The sequence below is a fragment of the Oncorhynchus clarkii genome, chromosome 14 (genome assembly GCF_045791955.1).
Source record: "Oncorhynchus clarkii lewisi isolate Uvic-CL-2024 chromosome 14, UVic_Ocla_1.0, whole genome shotgun sequence".
Classification (NCBI taxonomy): Eukaryota; Metazoa; Chordata; class Actinopteri; order Salmoniformes; family Salmonidae; genus Oncorhynchus; species Oncorhynchus clarkii.
This window is the reverse complement of record NC_092160.1, coordinates 6,452,308-6,473,369: the sequence shown is the minus strand read 5'-3', so window position 1 is coordinate 6,473,369 and position 21,062 is coordinate 6,452,308. Positions and strand designations below refer to the sequence as shown.

Here is a 21,062-nt window from a genome sequence, read left to right as displayed (position 1 = left end):
CTGGGTATGGTCGAAGGCAGTGTTGTAGTACTCGAGACCAGTCTTGGTCTCGAGTCTGGTCTCTGGACCACATGAGTGTCTCGGTCTTGTCTCAGTGTCAGATACATGTTTACTCGGTCTTGACTAGCGGGGTAAAAACCTAAATTATTAGCTCCCATTCAGTCAGAGTATAAAACTGCTTTTCCAGGCCAAATATCCCCACTCCTTTCATGACACATTAACATCTGACTGCCTATCGAAACCTGGACTTCCTACTTTACTCCTAACATTACTGTCCTTTACTTTAGTTGAAAAATATCCTCAAACTTTGTCAGAACTTCCTTAATTCACTGGTAGGGAATAGTTGGGGAACAAGCACTAACTATTAGTAAGGGGACACTGGGGACCGAAAGTATGTGGACACCTGCTTGTCGAACATCTCATTGCAAAATCATGGGCATTAAAATGGAGTTGGTACCCCCTTTGCTGCTATAACAGCCTCCTCTCTTCTGGGAAGGCTTTGCTGCAGGAACTTGCTTCCATTCAGCCACAAGAGCATTAGTGAAGTTGGGCACTGATGTTGGGCGATTAGGCCTGGCTCACAGTCGGTGTTCCAATTCATCACAAAAAGGTGTTAGATGGGGTTGAGGTCAGGGATATGTGCAGACCAGTCAAGTTCTTCCACACCAATCTCAACAAACCATTTCTGTATGGACCTTGCTTTATGCATGGGGGAATTGTCATGCTGAAACAGGAAAGGGCCTTCCCCAAACTGTTGCCACAAAGTTGGAATCACAGAATATCATAGTATGCTGTAGCGTAACATTTATTTTCACTGGAACTAAGGGGCTTAGCCCAAACCATAAAAAACCGCCCCAGACCATTATTCATTCTCCACCAAACTTTAGTTGGCACAATGCATTGGGGCAGATAGCGTTCTCCTGGCATTAGCCAAACCCAGATTCGTCCATCAGACTTCGAGATGGTGAAACGTGATTCATCACTCAAGAGAAAGCATTTCACCTTTATTTAACCAGGTAGGCAAGTTGAGACCAAGTTCTCATTTACAATTGCGACCTGGCCAAGATAAAGCAAAGCAGTTTGACACATACAACGACACAGTTACACATGGAGTAAAACAAACATACAGTCAATAATACAGTATAAACAAGTCTATATACGATATGAGCAAATGAGGTGAGATAAGGGAGGTAAAGGCAAAAAAAGGCCATGGTGGCAAAGTAAATACAATATAATGGCGGCAAGCTTTACACCACTCCAGCTGACGCTTGGCATTGCGCATGGTGATATTAGGTCTGTGTGCGGCTGCTCGGCCATGGAATCCGATTTAATTAAGCTTCCAATGAACAGTTCTTGTGCTGACACGTGATAGATACAGTGCCTTGCGAAAGTATTCGGCCCCCTTGAACTTTGCGACCTTTTGCCACATTTCAGGCTTCAAACATAAAGATATAAAACTGTATTTTTTGTGAAGAATCAACAACAAGTGGGACACAATCATGAAGTGGAACGACATTTATTGGATATTTCAAACTTTTTTAACAAATCAAAAACTGAAAAATTGGGCGTGCAAAATTATTCAGCCCCTTTACTTTCAGTGCAGCAAACTCTCTCCAGAAGTTCAGTGAGGATCTCTGAATGATCCAATGTTGACCTAAATGACTAATGATGATAAATACAATCCACCTGTGTGTAATCAAGTCTCCATATAAATGCACCTGCACTGTGATAGTCTCAGAGGTCCGTTAAAAGCGCAGAGAGCATCATGAAGAACAAGGAACACACCAGGCAGGTCCAAGATACTGTTGTGAAGAAGTTTAAAGCCGGATTTGGATACAAAAAGATTTCCCAAGCTTTAAACATCCCAAGGAGCACTGTGCAAGCGATAATATTGAAATGGAAGGAGTATCAGACCACTGCAAATCTACCAAGACCTGGCCGTCCCTCTAAACTTTCAGCTCATACAAGGAGAAGACTGATCAGAGATGCAGCCAAGAGGCCCATTATCACTCTGGATGAACTGCAGATATCTACAGCTGAGGTGGGAGACTCTGATCATAGAACAAGTATATTGCACAAATCTGGCCTTTATGGAAGAGTGGCAAGAAGAAAGCCATTTCTTAAAGATATCCATAAAAAGTGCCGTTTAAAGTTTGCCACAAGCCACCTGGGAGACACACCAAACATGTGGAAGAAGGTGCTCTGGTCAGATGAAACCAAAATTGAACTTTTTGGCAACAATGCAAAACGTTATGTTTGGCGTAAAAGCAACACAGCTGAACACACCATCCCCACTGTCAAACATGGTGGTGGCAGCATCATGGTTTGGGCCTGCTTTTCTTCAGCAGGGACAGGGAAGATGGTTAAAATTGATGGGAAGATGTATGGAGCCAAATACAAGACCATTCTGGAAGAACACCTGATGGAGTCTGCAAAAGACCTGAGACTGGGATGGAGATTTGTCTTCCAACAAGACAATGATCCAAAACATAAAGCAAAATCTACAATGGAATGGTTCAAAAATAAACATATCCAGGTGTTAGAATGGCCAAGTCAAAGTCCAGACCTGAATCCAATCGAGAATCTGTGGAAAGAACTGAAAACTGCTGTTCACAAATGCTCTCCATCCAACCTCACTGAGCTCGAGCTGTTTTGCAAGGAGGAATGGGAAAAAATGTCAGTCTCTCGATGTGCAAAACTGATAGAGACATACCCCAAGCGACTTACAGCTGTAATCGCAGCAAAAGGTGGCGCTACAAAGTATTAACTTAAGGGGGCTGAATAATTTTGCACGCCCAATTTTTCAGTTTTTGATTTTTTTAAAAGGTTTGAAATATCCAATAAATGTCGTTCCACTTCATGATTGTGTTCCACTTGTTGTTGATTCTTCACAAAAAAATACAGTTTTATATCTTTATGTTTGAAGCCTGAAATGTGGCAAAAGGTCACAAAGTTCAAGGGGGCCGAATACTTTCGCAAGGCACTGTATCATTGTATGTGTGACGCACACAAAATGTATGGTCACATTTGTGTTTATGTATTGTTTATTTGTAATGGGCAAGAATACTTTTACTGAAATCTCAGTCCTCCAAAGTTTCACCATTGCAGTGTATTTAGAATACTGTTGGCCAATAGGGGACAGTTAGATGTGTTTGCTTCACACTGGGACTATATGCGATCCTGCACCTGTGCATCCTCATACAGTGGCTTGCAGAAGAACTCACCCCCCTGGGCATTTTTCCGATTTTGTTACCTTACAACCTGGAATTAACATTGATTTTTGGGGTGTTTGTTTCATTTGATTTACACAACATGCCTACCACTTTGAAGGTGCAAAATATTTTTTATCGTGAAAAATAAGAAATAAGACAAAAGAACAGAAAACGTGAGCTTGCATAACTATCCCCCCCCCCCCCCCCCCCCCCCAAAGTCAATACTTTGTAGAGACACCTTTTGCAGCAATTACAGATGCAAGAGTCTTGGGGTATGTCTCTATAAGCTTGGCATGTCTAGCCACTGGGATTTTTGCTCATTCTTCAAGGCAAAACTGCTCCAGCTCCTTCAAGTTGGATGAGTTCCGCTGGTGTACAGCAATCGTTAAGTCATTCCACAGATTCTCAATTGGATTGAGGTCTAGGCTTCGACTAGGCTATTCCAAGACAATTAAATGTTTCCCCTTAAACCACTCGTGTTGCTTTAGCATTATGCTTAGGGTCATCGTCCTGCTGGAAGGTGAACCTCCGTCCCAGTCTCAAATCTCTGGAAGACTGAAACATGTTTCCCTCAAGAATTTCCCTGTATTTAGCGCCATCATTCCTTCAATTCTAACCAATTGACAGTCCCTGCCGATGAAAAACCAACCAATACCATCCCCACAGTGAAGCATGCTGGTGGCAGCATCATGCTGTGGGGATGGTATTCTCAGGGTGATGAGGTGTTGGGTTTGCGCCAGACATAGCGTTTTCATGATGGCCAAAAAGCTACATTTTAGTCATATCTGACCAGAGTACCTTCTTCCATATGTTTGGGGAGTTTCCCACGTGCCATTTGGTGAACACCAAACGTGTTTGCTTGTTTTTTCTTTAAGCAATGGCTTTTTTTTGGCCACTCTTCCATAAAGCCCTGCTCTGGGGAGTGTACAGCTTAAAGTGGTCCTATGGACAGAAACTCCAATCTCCACTGTGGAGCTTTGCTGCTCCTTCAGGGTTATCTTTGGTCTCTTTGTCGCCTCTCTGATTAATTCCTTGCCTGGTCTGTGAGTTTTGGAGGGTGGCCCTCTCTTGGCAGGTTTGTGGTGCCATATTCTTTCCATTTTTTAATAATGGATGGATGTGGAATGTTCAAAGTTTCTGATATTTTTTTATAACCCAACCCTGATCTGTACTTCTCCACAACTTTGTCCCTGACCTGTTTGGAGAGCTCCTTGGTCTTTATGGTGCCGCTTGCTTAATGGTGTTGCAGACTCTGGGGCCTTTCAGGACAGGTGTGTATATACTGAGATCATGTGACAGATCATGTGACAGGTGGACTTTATTTAACTAATTATGTGACTTCTGAAGGTAATTGGTTGCACCATATCTTATTTAGGGGCTTCATAGCACAGGGGGGTGAATACATAAACACGCACAACTTTTCCGTTTTATTTTCACTTCACCAATTTTGACTATTTTGTGTATGTCCACTACATGAAATCCAAGTAAAATCGGAAAAACGCCAAGGAATATGAAAAAACACCAGGGGGGATGAATACTTTTGCAGGTATTCACATAGTTTTGTAACTTGCCTGTTGAAGTGATTGTAATGGTTTGAAACAACACAGTAATTGTAAAACTTCATATTAGACAGAAAACGCATGTCGAGTGTAAAATGAAAAGATGGCGGTGCATTCCTTTGATCTAAAAAAAACAAATCGAAAAAGAGACTCCTGACAATATCCTAAGGGTTTAGAGAATTTAATGTTGTAACTGTGATGTTTAAGAACTTTGTAATTGTTGTACTGTAAAAGTTAGAAAAGCTGCTAGCTATTGGCTAGCTCCAGTTAGCTATTGGCTAGCTCCAGTTAGCTATTGGCTAGCTCCGGTTAGCTTTTGGCTAGCTCTGGTTAGCTGTTTACTAGTTCCGGTCAGTTGGTTGCTAGCTTCGGTTAGCTCTATGCTAGCTTGTTCAGTTGTTTTCCAATAATTAGCATTACACTGTGTGAATTTATTTTGAGCATGGGTATAAAGTAACTTCTAATGAGTTATACCAGTCTTTAAATGCTTTCATGTTTTAGAATGTCTTATGGGGCTATAGTGGGCAACAGTGAACTACATTATTATAACCTAAACAGGTGAATTTTTTACGACCTAAACAGGTCTCTTTTTACGCTTCTGCCACTCTCTGTTCATCATATATGCACAGTCACTTTAACGATACCTACATGTACATACTACCTCAATAAGCCTGACTAACAGGTGTCTGTATATAGCCTTGCTACTCTTTTTTCAAATGTCTTTCTACTGTTGTTTTACTTCTTTACTTACCCACACACACACACACACACACACACACACACACACACACACACACACACACACACACACACACACACACACACACACACACACACACACACACACACACACACACACACACACACACACACACAAACATATATATATTTTTTGGGCACCATTGGTTAGAGCCTGTAAGTAAGCATTTCACTGTAAGGTTTACACCTGTTGTATTCGGCGCACATGACATATAAACCTTGATTTGATTTGATTTGAATTAAAATGAAGAGTAAATGTGTTAGGGGCATAAATGTAAAGAATTTTAGGATGTGAATTGGATTGGAATATAATATTTGTTATGTGTAAATTGATGTATTTTTTATATGTTTATGAAATAATAATGTCAAGGATTTACGAGACAAATTATTAAATACCCTTAAAAAAATACAACGAAAAGACAGAAAAAGACGATTTGCACTGTTGAATAAAATAATGGAGAACCTTTGAAAGAGAAGCCACGTTCTCCTGTTTCATCATTTATCCTGAGTTACAGGAAGTTATTATCTGCTGCACCAGTCCCAAAACTGGGACCTGCAACATATCCAGATGGCATTTTAATTTATTTATCAGTACCAGAACATTCTCTGTAATTTATTTTACTACTGTATAAGGATTCAAAGTCAGTTGGGAGAAAAAGGAAAATGGGCATTATTTCAGTTAATAAATAAGATTGAATCTGATGTTCAAAGATGGAGATCTCTCCCTATTTCTCAAAATGAACATGTTACGATGGTTCATTTATTTAATTCCAGGCCATGCCAGTTTCAATTCTATCTAACTTTTTTTTATATAATAAATGGCCTGCTCTCAAACTTCGTTTGGAGTTTAAAGACCTCAAGAGTCAAATGGACGGTTTTACACTTACCCTGTAAAGCTGAAGGTCTTGGACTACCTCAAATGTACATGGAGGGGAATCGAAGCCATGAATGTAATACCTTATGATCTAAAATACTACTTCGGGTCCAAGGCGTTGAAGAGAAAAAAAAAGCTGACAATCCAATGATTCTCAATTCCATTCGTATTTGGGAAAATGTACATCCATTCATGAGGTGGAAATAACCAATATCGCTAAGTACCCCTATTTGGAATAACCCCACCTTACCTCAAGTGCTCAATGAAAACACCTTTAAGTCCTGGTTCCAAAGTGGAATAATACATTTTGAACACGTGTACTATGACGGACCTCTGCTGTCATTCAATCAATTACAAGGAAGATTTGGATTATCCAAGGCCGATTTCTTTACGTTCTTACAACTCAGAAGTCTCTTCCACAGAATCTGGATGAACCGAAGGTATCTAGCATAGGAAAAAATACTGAAAGAAGCTGCTACGCCAAAGATGTTAATTGCCAAATTATATAAAGTGTTGACTGAAACTCTGCCTGATGGTTCAGAACTTATAAGGAAGAAATTCAAGAGAACCACTGGTCACGGACATGTGAAAATGTCATACCTGCTCCTGCAAAATAAGACATAAACTACTGCAATTTGAAATAATGCCCATTTTCCAACCAGAAAAGTCACATCTCTGCGGGAGTTACAAAAAGCACAATGGAACCCTATGCTGTAGTCCTGTGATAAACTGATGCCATTCTGGGATCATGTATGCGCTATCATGTCATTGGGTGTGTCAATTTATATCCATCCATCTCCACGATTTTGTCTGTTGGGAAATTTAAATATTGGGGCTACATTTATTTTTGTATATACAGTATATATATATTATTTCACCTTTATTTAACTAGGCAAGTCAGTTAAAGAACAAATTCTTATTTGCAATGAAGGCCTGCCAAAAGGCAAAAGGCCTCCTGCTGGGACGTTCCAGTTTCTAGCTGTAGCAAACTGAAAATATGAGCGACCCAGGGATGTGTGTGCTTTGAGGAACTTTAACAGAATGTGACTGGCAGAACAGGTGTTGTATGTGGAGGATGAGGGCTGCAGTAGATATCTCAGATAGGGGTGTGTGAGGCCTACGAGGGTTTCATAAATAAGCATCAACCAGTGGGTCTTGCGATGTATATACAGAGATGACCAGTTTACAGAGATGACCAGAGTAGCATAGATTGCAGTGATGTGTCCTATAAGGAGCATTGAAAAGTTTTGTAATGTAGGTATAATTGCTGCAAAACAATGTATAGCCAACAATTGGAATGGCTCATATTTACCCTCGATAACACACTGGAGGACTGAACTATCTAGCTACATACCGTTGGATTTTGTATACCGCAATATTGAAAGTGCCTTTTAATAGCCGAGCAACGGCACACATTTCAGCAAATAAACGGCTGTTTAAAATAAACATCCAGTCTAAATTAATTGTTTACAAGGTTACCATGACTTATTTATGAGGTTTAATGTTTAATATGTTACACTAAATAATTCAGTAAAGACTCAAAAGAATGATGGCAATCATCCGTTTTTATCGCCTGTAAGAAACTGCTAGCCATTGACTGCTAACAGCTGAGATCTGCTAGCTAACTGGCAAGCACAAAAAACAGTCAACAACTTCGGGAGGACAGACCCCAAGAAATCGTCCGATCCCCCTCTAGTGGCAAAAGTAAGAATTGCCGGAAATGCGCAGTCAAAGAGGACTCCTGATATCTCCAAGACTGACATGTAGAATTTTTTGTATCTTATCTGTTGTTGTCTAGTACTGTCTTTTTACTAGATAGGGCCGTCTACTTTAAGTGCCGCCTGTCTTCCCAGTAGCCTACTTGGTATGTGAACTGCTGACTGCTATTACCTTGAAGATGATCATTGACACATCAACCAGGGCAATTTGTGAATGATGTTCTTTTCGTAATCAGTAGCTGTATTGGAGGGGGAGTGGTTTCTTCTCTTCTATGGCAATCAGCAATTAGTACCGGGAGGTTTGCTCTTCACCTTTGCAAGGCAATTAGCAATTAGTATTAGTACTTCAGTCTCGACAGTTTTCTCCGTGGCAGCTGTAAGCGGTGGTCTCGTCGCAAAAATAAGGCTGTCGCCGAAACAAAGGCGGTTCTGTCGAGTTATTCAAGGAAGTAAAAAGAGGAACGCTCCACACCACTCTCTCACTTTAGTATCTTAACTAGTTATTGTCGGATGATCTCATTTTGTTATTTTGTAGCTTTGACAACTATGTGTGTGTTTTCCATACCTATCTTCTCCTCTCCCTACAGGCTATATAGACGCTCCCCACCTCTTGGCTGCAACCGTTCTAATTTAGTGTATCCTGCACGCACAACCCATGTGGAATTCCTGGTCTCTAGCAGTGGTTTGAACTGCCGATCTGCGAACAAGAACGCTGAGTTCATCTCAGCTTATGCTGCCCTTCAGTCCCTTTTTTGCCCGAGCCATGGATCCCCCAGAGAACACTGCTAGTCCAGCTGCCGGCTCTTCATCTGACTACGTTTTCTCTCAAAGTCTGAGAGCATCTGGTTACCCCTGTGGTGGCACAGGGCTACTCATTTCTCCTAATAGGAGATGTGTCTTTTCTCCCTCTCTCACCTGTCCATCTGCTCATTTGAATTCCATGCTGTCACTGTCACTTGTCCACTCAAGCTTAACATTGTTATCATCTATCGACCCCCAGGTGTCCTTGGAGAGTTACTCAATGAGCTTGACACCTTGGTAAGCTAATTTCCTGATGATGGCTCACCGCTCTTCGTACTTGGCGACTTCAACCTTCCTCCTGTCTCGGCCCTCCCCTCCTGCTCCGTGGCTGAGTGACTTATTGCGAGCTTACAGAACAGGGCTGCGGGCAGCTGGGCAAAAATGTAGGAAAACTAAACTTCTGGAGGATCTATCATCCTTTCACTCTCTTCTCTCTATCTTCTCTTCCTATGTATCCACTGCTAACGCCACTTTATATCAATCTACATGTCAAGCTTCTAACCCTAGGAAACTATTTTCCACATTCTCCTTCCTTAAACAAATAAAAAACAGACTAGTTATTTCATTTGTCTTTTTCCCTAATCTCTCAGGTTTTTTTCTACCATCTCATCCAGTATTGATGTGCTCAATCTGTCACTGTGACTGTCTGACGTCAGAATAATTTGGCTAAGTTGTGCCGTAATGCTTCTCGTGAATGTAATTTAATTATGGGGAAACCAGAACCAGATTAACCCTTATGAAACACGTGTGTGTGTGTATATATGCATGTGTGTATGTGCGTGCTTGTGTACGTGTGTACAGTATCTGCCTGCAGGCTCCTTAATCCATGGAACATATGTCAAATAAATCTAGAGGGGAGAAAATCCAATCTGTTCAAATGTTACCTGCGGTCCATGGGTCCAACTGTGTGTCATCAACCCTAGGACAGAGACAACCAGCCCAAGAAACACACACATATTGCAAAATCACATACACATAAATATATCCCCCCGGTCACACGCACACTATTCCATCTCTCCCCTGTCACTCAGTGTGTCCCCAGTGAATGGTGGGAGGCAGGCAGGTAGATTAAATATGTATTGGGAGGCAGTGATAGCAGACCAGAAGCCATTAGCCGGTATAAATGTATAATTTTCCCTCCTGCATATTTCACTGGCCTAAATGCTCCCACCACAAACAGGCCTACATTTACAATGCCGAATACATCTTAATTAAAATGAGAGTCAGCCCTCAATTAGGGCTGAGTCTCTGGATTGAGATGGAATGAATTAATAAATAAAACAGATAAACAAGGCAGACAAACAGGGAACCTTGGAATTGTGTTTTTATGCAGGGTGACGTGCTTAGAGAGAGTCAAAGGTCAGCTGATGGTATGAGGAATGATTAGGGCTTGATAATATATACATGAACTTTGTGTGTATCTATCCAGCTAACAAACACAGAGGTCAATCTCTCTCTCTCTCTCTCCTGTCACGCTATCTGCCCCTATCCCTGTCATCCTCACTCTCTCGCTCTCTCTCTCTCTCCATCAACAATTTTCTTTAATCTCTCCCCCTACTCTCTACATTGCCCTTACCCTCACTCCCTCCCTCCCTTCCTCTCTATCTCCCTCTCTCCCCTACCTTCCATCGCTCCCTCCCCCTCTTCCTCTCTCCCCTCCACTCCCTCTCTCCTCTCTCCCTGTATTAATGCAGTGTGTGGTGGTTGGTGACTCTGGGTACAGTGACAGTTAGCCAACGGCCGCAGGGTGACCGGAGCCCCGGGGGAATTAATCAACGCCACAATAATCAATATGGGAAGAGTGTCCAGGCCGAGCCGTGTCGCGCCACGTCAAGCTCCCCGCTATTCTACCCGCTCCTCTCCCCCATTCACCCACAATACCAGGCAGCTAAGGGCCACGACTGACTGATGACTCACCCACGGCAACGTCGAGCAAAAACAACATCGATAATCATCAACGGCAAACCGGCAACGGAACACACACACACAACAAAACAAACACACACACACACACACTCCCCAGTTACAACATCATCCGTCACCCGGAGACAAAGATGGGCCAGGGAGTGAGAAGCAGGGAGGAGAGAGGATGGGGGTGTTAGGTGTTACGGGGATGAAGGGGAGGGGGGTAGATGTCTGTTTAACTGCCAACAAGCTTCTTCTGCTGCTGCTGGGCTCTCGCTCTCTCCATCTGCTTTCTCTCTCTCTCTTTCTGATCTCTCTCTCTTTCTCTCTAACATATTCATTCAGATATCAGTTTAAAAACAAACAGCAGAGCGATGACAACAATAGCAATCTGCCAGTTGTGTCTGGCGTTGTGGCGACAGCTCGGACCACTTATCAGGAGCCAATTAGAGAACAGTAGCACCCAGAGTCTTCCATCAATCTGACTGGGGGGCCACTTAGGGAGTCGATTTGCCACTTATCACACCACTACAGACCAGTAAGGCCTTCATAATATATTCTGAGTGGAGGGAAGGCGAGGGAGTGAAGTGGGGTTGTAGTGTGTTTAAATGGTGATGTAGGATGTTCTCATAATAGTCAAGGTTGTATGACCTTGCATCTGACATTGGGCAGACCCTTCTCTATCTACCCAAATAGGCCGAGTTTTAGCCTCTTTCGAGATGAGGTGTGCGATTGGTTGGCTGCTCCTATGGTAGTTAACATAGAGGTCAGTCATTGGTCCGTTGTCTAGCATGGAGGTTTGTCTTACCCTGTTTTTCGAAGAGTTTGCTGCTGACGATCTCGGCCATGGAGGACACCTTCTGTTTCTGCAGCTTGTCAGCAGGGATACAGGTGTAGAATTCATACAGCAACTGACTGGAGAGAGGAAAGGAGGCATGGAGAGAGGAAGGGGGAGAGGGAGGGGGTGTGGAGAGAGGAAGAGGGAGAGAGAGGGGGTGTGGAGAGAGGAACAGGGAGAGGGAGGGGGTGTGGAGAGAGGAAGAGGGAGGGGGTGTGGAGAGAGGAAGAGGGAGAGAGAGGGGGTGTGGAGAGAGGAAGAGGGAGTGGGAGGGGGTGTGGAGAGAGGAAGAGGGAGAGGGAGGGGGTGTGGAGAGAGGAAGAGGGAGTGGGAGGGGGTGTGGAGAGAGGAAGAGGGAGAGGGTGTGGAGAGAGGAAGAGGGAGTGGGAGTGGGTGTGGAGAGAGGAAGAGGGAGTAGGAGGGGGTGTGGAGAGAGGAAGAGGGAGAGGGAGGGGTGTGGAGAGAGGGTTAAGGGAGAGGGAAAGGGAGAAAGAGAGACAGTGAAAGGAAAATGAAAGGAAAGGGTGAGAGAGGGTGGGGAAGTGGAGAATTAGATCAATTGTTCAGCAAGGCTAGAAGAGCAATATTGCAAAGTCTCTAGCTACCGTTTTAATTAAACACTTTCATTTCAATTGTAAACACGTAGCACATGGGTTGATTCCATGTAGAGTGATAGTCTTTTCTCGTTTTTCCGACACGTTTGTTTAATCTTTTACGAATCAGGTATTTGAAGCAGTTGAAATTACACATGTAAGTCAGAACTAGACATTAACTGCCATTCTGACCTGAGCAGGCTCGGGAGAGAAGAGATACAGATACAGATACACAGCACAGAAACTAGAGATGTATCCCAAATGGTAATTTTCCCCACTGGCGTTCCCGGGTAACCCCCACAGAGGGTTACAGTCAAATCCTTTTCTCAGTAATCCTCCAAGATGTCATTCATAAACCTTTTTCATTTCCATATGTACTAGGAAACTAATTCTTCTTTTTCTTCTTCTTGGGCATCGGGAATATAACTGAAAAAAGGGCCTCAGGTCTTGAAAAAAATAACAAATTGAATTGAAAGTAAGGGGATATCGGTGAACACGTGTTGTGGTCAAGGCTACGATGGCGCCAGTGCAATGAGTGGAGTTTACTCAGGTTACAGAAGCACCTATCAGTCTGAGTGCCTGATCGTTTATCGAATCAGATATTTGAAGCAGTTGAAATTACACATGTAATTCAGAAGCAGACATTAACTGCCATTCTGACCTGAGCAGGCTCGGGAGAGAAGAGAGTTTATGAGCTATGAGATTTATTTTAGTGGTGTAAAGTACTTAAGTAAAAAATACTTTAATGTACCACTTAAGTTGTTTTTTGGGGTATCTGTACTTTACTTTACTATTGATATTGTTGACTACTTTTACTTCACTACATTCCTAAAGAAAATAATGTACTTTTTACTCCATACATTCTCCCCCGACACCCAAAAGTACATGTTACATTTTGAATGCTTAGCAGGACAGGAAAATGGTCCAATTCACACACTTATCAAGAGAAAATCCCTGGTCATCCCTACTGCCTCTGATCTGGCACTCACTAAACATAAATTATTCATTCGTAAATGATGTCTGAGTGTTTGGAGTGCGCCCCTGGCTATCCATACATTTTAAAAACAAGAAAATGGTGCCGTCCGGTTTGCTTAATATAAGGAATGTGAAATGATTTATACTTTTACTTTAGATACTTAAGTATATTTTAGAGACTACACTTACTTTTGATACTGAAGCATATTTAAAACCAAATACATTTAGCTTTCACTTGCGCTTGAGTCATTTTCTATTAAAGATATCTTTACTTTTGGGTACTTTTTCCACCACTGACTGAGTGTACAAAACATTAAGAACAACCCCCCCCCCTAGCTAGACCTTGTGAAAACAGATGAGCCAAACTCGCGAACTAGCGACGGACACTAATGACGAGACAAGGTGCTGTCACCCTCAGCCCGGAATCCAATCAAATAAGAATTAAATGAGCCAGTTACAAAGTCTCGGCAGCTTCTTAGGGAGATTGAGCATGGGGGCGTCCATTCTGCAGATACATTTATTAATGTGGTTGACACAGTACTTTCATTAGCTAGATGAACAACAAATTAAATGATAATGCCAACCACTTTTCAGACAGTATAGAGAGCTGATCCGTGGCGCATCGCGTGCTAATTAGACGCTCTAATTTCAATCTAATTACAAATTGAAAAATCATGCTATTGTATTATATAAGGCTGTCTGTCCTACAGAGGCCCACGTCCCAACCCTCCTAGGCGCGGCCCTGCTGGGTGTTTGTGTTCATTTATTAAACCAAAGTTATGGCTCTCCCGTAAGGACCCAGAGCACTGCAATAAAGCGTTGAAATATCACCATTAAGATCTTTAGGGCATTTCTTCCTAGAGTCACTGTTAAGATTATTGTTTGTGGTTCGTTGAGTCTACAGTACATCACCTTGATTGTTGGTGCGTATGTGTTTGGTCTGTTCTTGCCACTATCATTCTGGTGCAGGTGGCCAGGTGTTTTAGGTAACACCTCCATGACATTGTGTTGACACTCAACCACTCCAGAGATACAACAGACCAGACAGGTTTGGACTGTCTGAACAGAGTTCCACACACCCAGAAAAAAACACACCCCCACACACATACACACACACACTCACCTCAGAGAGTCTCAGACACAGGTCACGGGAAGGCCAGGCCTGAAATAAAGATGTTGTTTTTTGCTGGAACCAAACGTCTGTCTGCCATAAGGAGACTCGAGACCCATTTCATTATAAAGCTAAAAGGTCTGGGGATGTGGTAGAGTCACATCTATGTTCATTATGGGTACTGTAAAGGCAAGGCTGTCTGTCTTTGAGGGGTTCATGAAAGGTTAATGGAAGATGTGACGAGTCACTGTGAGTTAAAGAGAGCTGGGGAATAAGGTTGTGACCTTGGTAGAGGGCTGGGAGACAGAGACAGTGTTTTAGACTGTTTTGTTTTGTTGGGTTTTTGTGGAGACAACGTCATGAGACAGTTATCAGCCAGAGGGACGGGGGGGTCAGAGGGGAAGTTAGTGGACGTTAGGTACAGGTGACTGAGGTGAGAGACACGTCACTTCACGTTGCACCCTGGGAAGGCTCTGAGCGATGTTGACAGCGGTTCTATTTACTATTCCTGTGGAGGCGGCAGAGGATAGCACTCACCTCAGGAGTTTGGCGTCAAACACTGTCTCCACATCCTGCAAGACTGTGGGTAGGTACTTCAGAGCAGCCACCTGGAGAGAGAGACAGAGAGAGACCGACAAAGAGAGAGAGAGGCAGAGAGGGAGAGAGACATGCACATGGATGGGAAAGAATCATAAAACCTGAAATCGGGACAAATGAGGTCATATCAATAAATGAGCAAGGTAAAAAAAAAAGATGGAGAGACAGAGAAATGTACTGTAGAGCATTAGGAGAGGAGAGATGAGGAGGAGAGAGGTAGAGAAGTTGGAGTGTTTACCTGTAGCAAGACTGTTGTGTTGTGGTCACTCCTCATTAGTTGGTTGATGGACTCGAATAGTCTCCGTAGAGATTCCTCAAACTCTTTCTGCTCTTTCCCTTCATACAGCCTGGAGAGAGGGGGGCAGGGGGGAGGAAAAGGGGAGGAAAGAGGAAGAGAGGGGGGCACGGTTAATGTCTCCAACAGGATTTAAAAAGGGAAGGTGTACCAAAAACGCGCTACATTCAGCATTACTACGTAAGCCTGCTTGTTAGTCCCCAAAATGTACTCAGATCTATACAGACACGAGTGCTCCCTTTTCTTTCCTTTCTGGGGTAACGAATGCTTTTAAGGACTTACGTAGTTCTAGTTGACTGTTGTTGGGGGAAACGAAAGGAGTAAGGAGGCTAGGTCACATGGAGGCTACGTCAAACTAGACAGAGGAGACTTTACAGTACACAACCTCTACCAGATACTGACAGTAGAGTACCATCTCTGAATACAAAGCTATGCCAAGTGTTTCATGTTGTATCTTGTTTCACCTTGTGTCTCCAACAAAACATCACAATCCCTAAAGTTGTCTACTCCTCCCTTTCTATTCTTTGTTAAACTCCTCTATCTATCCCTACCGTTGTAACTAATGTTTTCTCATTACTCTCCTTTCGTCTCGCTCCTCCTCCCCAGCCCTCCATCCCTCTTCCTTCCTACATCTCCTAATGTCTCACTGTAATTCTGTGGTAAATGTTAATTGCAAGCATGGGTCGTGGGTGCTGGGGGGGGGGATTACAGCAGGGATCATCAACTAGATTCAGTCGCGGGACAATTATTTTCTTGTGCGGAAGGTCAGGGGGCCGGAACATAATTACAAATCATTTGTACACTGCAAATTGACAGCATGAAGCCCTTACAGATCAAATATTTTGACTAAAACATAACCGTTTCAAACCGTGCTTACATTTCTATATGATATACAGTACCTTCAGAAAGTATTCACACCTCTTGAGATTTTATTGTGTTACAGCCTGAATTGAAAACTAAATAGGGCTTTTTGTCACTGGCCTACACACAGTACCTCATCATTTCAAAGTGTAATTATGTTTTTAGAAATGTTTACAAATTATTTTAATGTAACTTTTGTTTAACTAGGCAAGTCAGTTAAGAACAAATTCTTATTTACAAGGCGGCCTAACCCGGGCCAAGCCCAAGCCTGGAATCAAACCTGGGTCTATAGTGATGCCTCTAGTACTGAGATGCAGTGCCTACGACCGCTGCTCCACTCAAGAGCCAAAATGAATTACATATGAAAAGCTGAAATGTCGTGAGTCAATAAGTATTCAACCCCTTTGTTATGACAAGCCTAAATAAGTTCAGGAGCAAACTTGGCAAGTCACATAAGTTGCATGGACTCACTCTGTGGGCAATAATAGAGTTGATGTCCGCACCCTCAGCGGAAATCTAATTAGCATGATAGAAAAATCCCCATCAAAATCTGCCTGTTTAAACTCAAACAATCTGTTTTGCATGAACTGTGTCTCAATCCACCACATCTGCCAATGGCGGCCTTCCGCATCTGCGGTGGAAGGTGGCCGAGCTACAGCGATGTTTGCCAGACCCCGAGACATCGCGAAAACGTCTGAATCGTCCAAACAGTTTGGGCTACACCAATATGGAAAGGTGAGACTCTGACGAACACATACAGTTAGAGACACCTACTCATTCTAGGGTTTTTCTTTATATTTACTATTTTCTACACTGTAGAAAAAAATAGCAAAGGCATCAAAACGATGAAATAACACACAAGGAATCATGTAGTAACGACAGTCCATCATTACTTTAAGACAATCCAGATCATTTCAAGAATTTAGAAAGTTTCTTCAAGTGCAGTCGTAAAAACCATCAAGCACTATGATGAAACTGGCTCTAATGAGGACCGCCACAGGAAAGGAAGATCCAGAGTTACCTCTGCAGAGGATAAATTCATTAGAGTTACCAGCCTCAGAAATCGGCAATTAACTGCACCTCAGATTGTTTCACAGTGCTCAAGTAACAGACACATCTCAACATCAACTGTTCAGATGAGACTGTGTGAATCAGGCATTCATGGTCGAATTGCTGCAAAGAAACCACTACTAAAGGACACCAACAATAAGAATAGACTTGCTTGGGCCAAGAAACACAAGCAATGTACAGTGGACCGGTGAATTTTTGAAAATGTTTGATTTTTGGGTCCAACCGCGTGACTTTGTGAAAAGCATAGTAGGTGAACGGATGATCTCTGCATGTGTGATTCCCACTGTGAAGCATGGAGGAGGAGGTGTGATGGCGTGGGGGTGCTTTCCTGGTGACACTGTCTGTGATTTATTTAGAATTCAAGGCACACTTAACCAGCATGGCTAACACAGCATTCTGCAGCAATAAGCCTCATCTGGTTTGCGCTTCGTGGGATTATCATTTGTTTTTCTACAGGACAATGATCCACCTACAGGCTGTGTAAGGGCTATTTGATCAAGAAGGAGAGTGATGGAGTGCTGCATCAGATGACCTGGCCTCCACAATCACCGAAACTCAACGCAATTGAGATGGTTTAAGATGAGTTGGACCGCAGAGTAAAGGCAAAGCAGCCAACAAGTGCTCAGCATATGTGGGAACTCCTTCAAGACTTTTGGAAAAGCATTACACCTCATGAAGCTGGTTGAGAGAATGCCAAGTGTGTGCAAAGCTGTCATCAAGGCAAAGGGTGGCTTCTTTGGAGAATCTAAAATATGAAATACATTTTGATTTGTTTAACACTTTTTTGGTTACTACATGATTCCATATGTGTTATTTCATAGTGTTTGTCTTCACTATTATTCTTTAATGTAGCAAATAGTAAAAATAAAGAAAAACGCTTGAATGAGTAGGTGTGTCCAAACTTTTGACTGGTACTGTATATGCTGGTTGTTTTGCTTTAGGATGCCCACAAGCCTCAGCTGAAGGTAGTACCCGTTTAGAAAACATATGGATGTATACACTGAATGCACTAAATAATAGGAACAACTTTTTCCCCTCAAACAGCCTCAATTTGTTGGGGCTGGGACTCTACAAGCTGTCAAAAGCATTCCACAGGGATGCTGGCCAATGTTGACTCCAAAAGTAAAAAATAATTTTGCCTTCCTCATATTAAGCAAACCAGACGGCACAATTTTCTTGTTTTATTATATAGCCAGGGACACATTTCAACACTCAGACATAATTTACAAAGGAAGCATTTATGTTTAGTGAGTCTGCCAGATCAGAGGCAGTAGGGATGACCAGGGATGTTCTCGTGATAAGTGTGTGAATTGGAAAATGTTTCTGTCCTTTAGGGTGAAAATGTTTCTGTACTTTTGGGTGTCAGGGAAAATGTATGGAGTAAAAAGTAAAGAATTTTCTTTAGGAAAGTAGTGGAGTAAAAGTCAGAGTAAAGTACAGATAGCCCCCAAAAAACGACTAAATACTTCAAAGTATTTTTACTTAAGTACTTAAGTACACCACTGGTGGTGGAGCATTCTTGATACACACAGGAAACTGTTGAGCATGAAAAACCCACTTAAAAATGTTGTCTTGCCCATTCACCATCTAAATGGCACACATACACAATCCCTGTCTTCTTCCTCATGTTCTTTGGGTTTGGGTTGGCGGATCGCATCCAACTTAAAGGTGCATACACCGCCACCAATTGCACTAAAGTGTGAGGCCAGTCCCGGCCTACCTACATTCAATTATCTTCATTATTCCTGTTCCTTAAAGAAAAAAATAACACCACCAACTAACTCTACACCTACATACCACTATTTCATGAAAATATAAATCACCCAATTAACTCTTAAAAATCAGTAAAATGCAGTAAAATCTCATACACCCAGGTACATCTATGCTGTTGCCACCTACACTCATTAAAAACCCACTACCCCATTCCACTACTTTGACCCTATTAACAAAAAAAAAGTTGAACCTTTATTTAACTAGGAAAGTCAGTTAAGAACAAACTCTTATTTACAATGACGGCCTACCCCGGCCAAACCTGGGCAACGCTGGGCCAATTGTGGGCCGCCCTATTGGACTCCCAATGTAGTGATGCCTCTAGCGCTGAGATGCAGTGCCTTAGACCGCTGTGCCACTCGGGAGACCTATCTGCTCCTGCCCATGCCAACAGCCTAGGAAGACGGGACACCACCCCTCAACACACCCTGTAACTCATCCTAAGTTAAATCTCGTATACCCAACTATTTCTCTGCAGCTGCCACCACAACATCTATTTTCTGTGATTTACTTTCCATTTCTATGGTACAGTTGATAAACATAGCTCTGAACGTTAAGAAGACAACCTTACTGAAGCATAACTCACTCGTTACCCTATCCCTCTGTACTGGCAAAAAGCTATTACTTACTGGGGTCACAATCCATGTCTCAATTGTCTCAAGGCTTAAAATGACTCATTTTACCTGTCTCCTCCTCTTCACACACTGACTGAAGTGAATTTAACAGGTGACAAGGGACCTGGGACCTTCTGTGACAAGGGACCTGTCAATAAGGGACCATAGCTTTCACCTGTATTCACCTGGTCAGTGTATGTCACAGAAAGAGCAGGTGTTGCTAAAGTTTCTTTACACTCAGTCTATATGGAGGTATACTGAACAAAAATGTAAAATTAACATGTAAAGTATTGGTCCCATGTTTCATTAGCTGAAGTAAAAGATCGCAGAAATATTGCATATGCACAAGAATCTAGTTCCCTCAAATGTGCACAAATTTGTTCACATCCCTGTTAGTGAGCATTTCTCCTATGCCAAGATAATCCATCCGCCTGACAGGTGTGGCATATCAAGACACTGATTAAACATGATCATTACACAGGTTCACCTTGTGCTGGGGAAAATAAAAGGCAAGATGTGCAGTTTTGTCACACAACACAATGCCACAGATGTCTCAAGTTTTGAGAGAGCGTGCATTTGGCATGCTGACTGCAGGAATGTCCCCCAGAGCTGTTGCCAGAGAATTTAATGTTGATTTCTCTACCATTAGCCGCCACCAACGTTGTATTAGACATTTTGACAGTGCGTCCAAACGGCCTCACAACCGCAGACCATATAACCATGCCAGCCCAGGATGTCCACATTCAGCCACACTGATGAAAGAGTTTCTGACCAAACTGTCAGAAACCATCACAGGGAAGCTCATCTGCGTGTTTGTCATCATAACCAAGGTCTTAACCTGACTGTAAATACTCACTTTGATGGCTACTGGTATGCTGGAGAAGTGTGCTCTTCACGGATTAATTCCATTTTCAACTGTATCGGGCAGATGGCAGACAGCGTTTATGGTAGCGGTGGGGTTATGGTATGGGCAGGCATAAGCTACGGACAATGAACACAATTGCATTTTATCGATGGCAATTTGAATATACAGAGATACCTTGAAGAGATCGTGAGGCCCATTGTCGTGCCATTCATCAGACGCCATCAACTCATGTTTCAGCCCAATAATGCATGGCCCAATGTCTCAATGATATGTACACAATTCCTGAAAGCTGAAAAGTTCCCAGTTTTTCAATGACCTGCATTCTCAACAGACATGTTACCCATTGAGCAAAGTTGGGATACTCTGGATTGACGTGTACGACAGCGTGTTCCAGTTCCTGCCAATATCCAGTAACTTTGCACAGCCATTGAAGAGTAGGTCAACATTCCAAAGGCAACAATCAACAGCCTAATCAACTCTATGCAAAGGAGATGTGTTGTGCTGCATGAGGCAAATTGTGGTCGCACAAGATACTGACTGGTGTTCTGATCCACGCTCCTAACTTCTTTTTAAGGTATCTGTGACCAACAGATGCATATCTGTATTTGTATCTGTATCTATATCGGTATCTGCATATTAGGCTG

The 21,062-nt window shown here is 42.6% G+C and overlaps 1 protein-coding gene across 1 annotated transcript in view; it reads right to left on the bottom strand.

Annotated features, from left to right (window-relative positions):
• Nucleotides 1–21,062, bottom strand: part of LOC139366186 (dedicator of cytokinesis protein 2-like) — a 155,079-nt gene that overhangs the window by 107,087 nt on the left and 26,930 nt on the right. Inside the window, exons 22-24 of the mRNA XM_071103373.1 lie at nt 15,181–15,289; nt 14,883–14,953; nt 11,637–11,743 (exon numbers count right to left, since the gene is read on the bottom strand). Coding sequence (XP_070959474.1) covers nt 11,637–11,743; nt 14,883–14,953; nt 15,181–15,289 — 287 coding nt within the window. The remainder of the gene's footprint in view (nt 1–11,636; nt 11,744–14,882; nt 14,954–15,180; nt 15,290–21,062) is intronic.